At 46.3% G+C, this 7,421-nt stretch overlaps 1 protein-coding gene across 1 annotated transcript; it reads left to right on the top strand.

Annotated features, from left to right (window-relative positions):
• Positions 1 to 1,309: 1,309 nt before the first annotated feature.
• SIVA1 (SIVA1 apoptosis inducing factor) lies at positions 1,310 to 3,112 on the top strand. Its single transcript, XM_015865478.2, has 4 exons — positions 1,310 to 1,815; positions 1,892 to 2,083; positions 2,169 to 2,325; positions 2,875 to 3,112. Exons 1-4 carry the CDS (start codon positions 1,698 to 1,700, stop codon positions 2,930 to 2,932), a joined length of 525 nt encoding a protein of 174 aa, XP_015720964.1. The 5' UTR covers positions 1,310 to 1,697; the 3' UTR covers positions 2,933 to 3,112.
• Positions 3,113 to 7,421: the final 4,309 nt, after the last annotated feature.

Consider the following 7,421-nt stretch of genomic DNA (forward strand, 5'->3'; position numbering starts at 1 on the left):
TGGTAGCTGGAGTGTCTGAAGCAGTTTGATTGAACTCCATGTGACACTAACATTGCTCAAGGCAGAAGGAAAAAAAACCAGCAACAACCAAGTAAGTATCTCTGCTGAAATTACCCAGTGGGAAAACACTCTGTTTAGTTGCTGGTCCATCTGTTGTATGTCAGCTGGAGAGCAGAGTCTTTAGGCTGAGAGGGAGGAAAGAATGTGGGTAGGGTGTTAAAAACAGGAAGAAAGGCAAGATTGACATTGACATCTTGCCTTTCTAGTGCTGCAATTAATACATTGCTTCCTTATTCATACTCACTTCTAGTAGTTCATGTGGGGTCAAGCCGTAGCCCACTCCTTGTACCTCATGGAAGTTCGTTCTTATCCAGACAACAAGTCTGTGGAAAAGAAAGGCAGGGAACAACTGGCAGAAATTCCTTTCTGCTGCTTTTACTCCTGTGTGGGCCTGAACTCTTGTTTGTCAAAAGTGAAGTATTGTCCATGTGGATATCAGTCATTGTGAGGTATTAAAACCTGCAGAGTAGTTCCAAGACTTTGCCATTTAATCTACGTATTCTCACAAGAGATTAATTGTTGAAGCACCTTTGTGCGTTATTAATATCTGTTCATTTCTGCAGCTGTGTTTGCATTCAATATTGGCTCATCAGCTCTGAGACTGTCCAGGAGATGGGGAAAGATAAAAACAAGGGGACACAAACTGTTTATAACCTCCTTTAATGCATCAGGTTTTGGCCAGCAGCAGGAGGTAGTACACACTTTAACACTGTGCATGAATGTCTTTGGCAAGGAGATGCCTTTTCCAGGATAAAGCACTCATGTATTTGAATGTTTTCGAAGTGTTGAGATACTGTAGTCCTCATTTGGCAGGCACATATAATAACATCTATTAGTTGGCACCCTGGGTGGTAGGCCTAGTACTGAACATCACTTTTATAGCCTATATCACAACACTAGTGCAGGCTGCTCAGCAGAGAGCACAGAGATACAATGAGTGCCTTGGTGTCTCTCCCATAGAGATCCAGGCTGAGGAGCAGAATAGCACTTTCTGAACACAGAGTTCTTGGAACGATCACTTCGAATTAAATGAACAACGCTGTTTACAGTCCTGAGAGTGCCCTCTAGTGTAAGTGGGACCTTCGAGGATTCTGATCTATAGAGCAGAGCTGTTGTGTCTCTTACGAGAACCACGTCGTGCTAACTTAAGTGAAGGCACTGGCTGCTGTGCCAGGGTGGCAAACCCTTGTTTCAGCATTAATCCTGCACCTTGCTGGCTTATCATACAAGTTTTGGTGCCTGAAACAACTCATCAAGATGAGGCCATGAACTCAGTTACTAGTCATAGGAACATGACGTGGAGCTGTGTGCTGGCACTCATAGCAGTAATATATAATAGCACCTTTGATATGAGGTGTACACATGTTGTTGAGGAGTAAAGGCCGCAGGTTGGCTGTACGTGCAAAAAAGCCCAACGTGGCGGTGTGTCAGACGGGAACATCCCACCAACGACTCTCCATATCCCGGCATTTCGGCCGCATTACGGAGCCTGCGAGCACCGAAGCTCCGCCTCAGCGCTCGGTCGGAGCCACCCGCCGCCCCTCATCGCTTCCCGCCCCGCTGCTCCATTGGTGCCCGTGGCGGTGACGCGGTCGCTGCGCCGTCGCAGCCGGTTCCCGGTGCCTTTGGCGGAGGCGATGCCGAAGCGCTCGTGTCCCTTCGGGGACGCGGCCCCGCTGCAGCTGAAGACCCGCGTGGGGCTGAAGGAGCTGAGCCGCGGGGTGCGGGGCGACGAGTATCGCCGGGAGATCTACGGTGAGACGGGGAGGGGAGGAAAGGGCGGGTGAAGGGCCGCGGCCGCCCGTAACCCGCCTCTCGTGTCCGCCGGCAGAGCGCACCCGGCGGCTGCTGTTCAGGGCCGCTCAGAGCTGCACGGAGCCCGCCTGGCCCGCAGCGCCACGAGCCGCCAGCCGCTCCACGGAGCCGGAGTCGGGAGGGGGAAGCGTGGGACGGAGCCGGAGCGAGCAGCTGAGGATCGGGCCCAACGGGAAACTGCTGCGATGCACGGCCAACACGGAGAGCGGTGAGATGCGGTACCAAGCGGAGCTGACCAGCTCCTGCTGTTCTCTCTGTTTTCCTAGTTTCTTGATTGTATCTTTTCTAAGCAGTTCCTCCGGTGGGAGTTTCCAAAGCTTGCTCCTCATGTGTAAGAGCTGCTGATGTGAAGGAAGCGTGTGCACAGTGCGACCGGTTCGTGTGCCAGAGCTGCAGCAGGGTGTGCAGCTGCTGTAATGCCGTGACCTGCTCCCTGTGCTCCATCACTGAGTAAGTGCCTTTGGACTTCTTGGATTCTTGTCACTCCGTGCACCCTGACGACCTGCTGTAGTTTATGAAGCCTCAGCAGTCATCTAACTCATACATCCAATTGACTGAAACTCCTTGGATATTGAATTAGGAGCAATAAAACTGCGTGAAACGTGGGAAATGAAATGCCTGTGTGAAGCAGCTTAATCGATCTTAATGAAAGCCTAGTTCAGCTTTTCATTTATGTGCTCAAGGTGGCAATTATTCCTCTTGCTATTTCAACAGCAGTGTCCTATTCTGGCCAGTGACGAACAAATGCACTCCCAAGGAGTGACGTTAAGAGCTCCATGTTGTCATTAAGGGTGCTGTGATATAAAGAAGGTGTTGTGCTCGGAGTCATATGGAGGGTTATTAGAGTTAGGGTACTATGGTTGGGCTGCGGTTGGACTTGATGATCTTCAAGGTCTTTTCCAACCTGGGTAATTCTATGATTCTATGATTTGTGTTCCAAGAAAGGTGAATGCACTCTGACTTCTTGTTTTTCTTTCTTCTTTTTTCCCCCCCCTCCAGCTACGCTGATGTTGGTGAGCAAATTCTCTGCAATGGCTGTTCAATATTTCAAGTCTGAAAGCAGATGAAATAGCCTTTAGTGCTAAACTGCCTGTAAATTCCATGAAGGCTCCTCCTTACAGCTGGCCAGTTAATGCCTTTAACCCCTGAACCAATGATGGGATTTCTATGTTTTATATCTTTATATTGTACTTTTTAATATTGTAGTTAAATAAACTTTTATATTTTGAGGATTTCTGCGTTGTTTTGAGTTAGCTCTTGCTTTGCTCACGTTTGTGACACGTTTGGAATGGGCTGCTTTGTGCTCTTACCTGCTATTCCTTGTGCCACACAGAAGTCAGTCTCTCTCATTGCTCATATCAAGACACTCTTTGTGTGGATCGGAATAGAAATGGCGTGTTCCTTATGTGCTTCCAGGTGAGTGTAATCTATCCTGAACACAAAACATGCAGTGAACTAGTTAAGAGTAGTCAGCCATGCCTGAACTGACCTGCTCAGGACTGGCCTATGCATAGTTTGTGTGCTACGTTTGCTAGTCAGGAGATACCAAGAAACAGCATCACTGTAGGAATGTTTTAAGCCTGCTGGATTTGTGATGTACAGGTGATGCAGCCCAGTGTTGGCCCCCTGGTTTGGGAGGTGTGAATGTACCTGAGGCCTTTGGGTTAAAGGCTTGGACAACACTTTTCTCTCAGCTGTCCCGAAGTTGTTTTGTGTTACGTCCACACGGTGGCAGCATTAGCAAGAGCAGAGCCAGCATGATCGCCATAGCGCATGAGATGCAGAGATAATGCTGCTACACACAGAGACTTGGTCGTCCTGAGGATCACACGGTGCAGGGAGGTGCTGCTGACAGGCAGGAAGCCTGGCCCTCCCCACTTTACAGATAGGGCACGTCTGTGGCCTTATGTCACAAGCACGAGTATGTTGGGATTGTACATCTGAATCTGCACAGGCTGCTTTTGAAGACTGAAGAATTTATGGTACCACTGAAACTCTTTGACCTGTTCCGTTCTCCTGCTGTTCTGTGCACTGACTACTGATAACCCCCAGAAATGAGGAACTGGTAGAAGGATGTGTGGTCTGAACGTGTCCACTCTTGCATCCTGTTTACTTTGCTACAACCACTTGTATGATGAAACTTACTCATATCCTTTGCGTTTTGACGGGTTGTGCTATAGAGTGCAGGGCTCTGCAGAGTACATGCTTAGGAACCTATAGAGATAGTTCAGTTTTCAAACAAGTATCTTGCATACATAGAAGTGCATTCATTTTTTTTTTTATCTCGGTCCCAAAGAGTTTCATTTCAGATGCTTGATTCTCCCACGCTTTCTTGCACTGAGTAATATCTTGCTAAATGAGTAATCTAATTGTTCTTATATCTCTTTCCATAATAGCAGCGTTATTTACTGTCACAAACTAGATTGGAAAATAGCTTTAAAGCCAGTGAAAGAAATAAAGGTAGAAAGCTGGGCTGGTCTTTTGGAGGAGCACTGCTTAGAGGCACATCCACCTTCATGCAAACACATCTTCCCTTTGCTGCTGTGGTTCTGTCTGTCTCTCCTGTAGAGTTCAGCTGAGCTCATGATGCCATCCCTTCCTTGTTGATGGTGTTTGTAAGCTGCTGTAAAATGACGTCGTTTCTGTTTCTTTCACCTTTTCCTTAGTTCCAGATATTGCTTCCAGTTGTGCTTTACGGTGCACACACAGCTGATATGCAGGAGGTGTGACTTCGGACTTTATCCGAAGCTTCCGTAGTGTTCATATAACAGGTAGTGTCTTCTGTCCAAGTTAAACGATAGCTTTCATAGTGGTTTTAGTGGCATACATCACTTGCACATGAAAACTAGTTCAAACTTCAACATTTGCTCTCTGTATTTTCTTAAGAATTCCAGTTCTTGCAAAGCTTTTAACTTTATATTCCTATATTCCTCCACTCCGAATCTTTTCATCGTTTGCTTAACTCATGCTACCATCTGTTGTTCGGTAACTGCTCGGAGCCAAGAGGGCTGACAGAGATCTGAGTTCTCTTAGATCAGCACTTGGCACTGTGGGTTTTTTCACAACCCAACAAGCAGTTCCAACAGCTGCATGGATGAATCACTGAAGTTATGGTACCCTGCAGCACTCCCTAAGAATGGGTTCTGGCAGCCTGGTCAGATGCCACAAGTGAGAGTGCTGTGAACTGAGCTTCTTGTAAGGTGTGACATCAATTTAATGTACCTATTTTGATCCTTACTTTAATACAGCGTGGTTCCATTGTTGTTCAGAATGCTTGTGAAACACCTCCATTACATTCAATAATTTAGCCCAGTGTCACTGAGCAAACAGAGCGACGCTGCTGAGGATCTGGTCCTGCATAGAAGTAGTTACGCGTTGGTGCTGTCAGTGTTTAATGATAACCATTGCTTTGGCTCAGTACTTCGCATAAAGCCATTTACAGAAGAATTTATGGACTCCATATGTTTGTATTTCACTTAGCTGCCTAAATAAGGTGTGTGTGGTGGGACGATATATACAATATTTTGTCTTGGTTTTATTGTGAAGCTGCGTTTGCAGACTGGCTGGAGCCAAGCAGGGTAAGGGTAGGATAGGACTGTATCATCCAGGAATAGGGGGCTGTCTTCCCTTCCCTCCGTGGGCAATTTCCACTGTTCCTCTTAGAAACTGAGATCAGTGTGTACCCAGGGGATGATGAGGGTGACCTGAAGGTCAGAGCACTGCCCAAGAGAAATTAATTACTGAAACTGACATAGGATCTCTTACTTTATACATCTCATAGAAGGGACTGCGGAAGGTCTGAAATAGGCTAAGCAGGCACAAGAAAGACTAAGCGAAGACAGGGAAAGAGAAAGGAAACCATTTCTTCTTGCATGCTGCCAAGAGATGGGAAGGAGGAAGGTATCATAAGGAAAACACCAGAAGACAAAATGAAGAGCATTGGTACTCAGATAAAACTTACTGACTTAAAAGTAGGCAAATGGGGAGAGGGGACAGGATAGAGAAAACTGGTCTTGGTGTGGTGGGGAAGTGAGAGCCCACCTCCATGTGCCAGCTTTTTTCTGCTCCCAAGAGAGATGTGCTGTGCAGCAGACAGACAGATGGCACCACCATTGCCTGTGCCCCTGTGGGGGATTTTTCCAGATGGGGAGCTGGAAGCTTCTTTGTGCTGTTACAGCTTTCCTCTCTAGCAGCTTTTGGCCGCTCAGGGCCTCTACCAGTTTGCGCACTCGGATCATATGTTCCTTATACACGCACACGCGCGTCTTGCTACTGCATGAATTTCAGCTGAACCTGTTGGAAAATTGGGTCTCTTTGTATCCAGGGTGTTCTTCACACTTGAAAACTATCCTTGTTGCGTTTTCTTTTTATAATGTGTTTTGTCACAATGAAGAGATTGCTAACAAAAACTGAGCTACCAGCGCTGATCTTAAGGAAAAGCTGGCAGGACTGTTTTGCACTGAGGAACTTTGGGTGACCGAGGAAGGAGGAGAAACCCAAGGAAGGCCATTCTAAATACCAGGCTGGCACCTCTGGTCTGCCCTCCCTTAACACTTAGAAATGAGCACAGGAAGTAAAACTTTGGATAGGGAACGTGATCTCAAGTTTTACAATCAGCTGCAGAGAGGGACTGAGTTTGATCCCTTTCTCTTAGTTATTCATTACATTTATGAACATCTCACTTGTGTACATAAGCGCATCTTTTTGGCTTGGTTTTATACTGCCTTTCCTCTGCAACTTTTCATTTGCAACAAGTGACCTTGCTCTTCCTGCTCCATTTCCATCCAGTTTCATTCTGTGCTCATTACTGTTTGGCACCTGATGTTGCAGCCTTCCTGGTTAGTTTCCTTTCCTCAGGAACAAGGAGAAGAAAGCAGATTAAAATATATGGAAGGCAACTGCATGCAGCAACTGTCCTTAACGACAGCGTCGCTCTGATGTCATTATTGAAATTCATGAAGGGGTTCATTCTGATCTTTCTGCACATCCACACGTTCTTTACAATCATCAACTCAGCAAATAAAGTTTGCTGTTGTTTAAAGGGGAAAAAAAAGCAACAGGATTGGGGACATGAATGAAAAACTGCAAACAATCAGACAAATGGAATGACTGGGCTTACATTTAATACAGGAAGGTGTTGATAGAGTCTATCTCCATGGGAGCCGATGCTGACCTGTAGCACAGACATGAAACAAGCCTTCTGTGAGGGGAAATGCCATCACAAAGTCCTTCATCTGGCCCCTAAGGGACAACACCACGATGGGGACCAGAGTAAATAACCACCCAAATAAAGAAAATGAGAGGGAAAAAACACACGGGGACTACTGTAATGAAATGGCTTCGTTTAAAATGATTTCAAACACAGAGCAACCAGTCATCACCTGATTAGAATGCGACATATGTTCCATTAGACAGAACTACGAAACGTCTGTACACTCAGCTGCATTTGGGATAATAAGCTCTCATTTGCTATAGGCACTGCATGTTCTTTTCGTTTTACTTCTAGTGGCAATTAACCTCCCTGTTATTAAGAAAATTGAGCTCAA

The sequence above is a fragment of the Coturnix japonica genome, chromosome 5, assembly GCF_001577835.2.
Source record: "Coturnix japonica isolate 7356 chromosome 5, Coturnix japonica 2.1, whole genome shotgun sequence".
Lineage (NCBI taxonomy): Eukaryota > Metazoa > Chordata > Aves > Galliformes > Phasianidae > Coturnix > Coturnix japonica.

Bases quoted from the DNA above. Each gene is read 5' to 3' on its own strand.
- SIVA1 (XM_015865478.2), top strand. From the start codon at position 1,698: ATGCCGAAGCGCTCGTGTCCCTTCGGGGACGCGGCCCCGCTGCAGCTG. The intron at 1,816-1,891 runs GTGAGACGGGGA...GTCCGCCGGCAG, and splicing joins GTATCGCCGGGAGATCTACG to AGCGCACCCGGCGGCTGCTG. The intron at 2,326-2,874 runs GTAAGTGCCTTT...CCCCCCCTCCAG, and splicing joins TCCCTGTGCTCCATCACTGA to CTACGCTGATGTTGGTGAGC.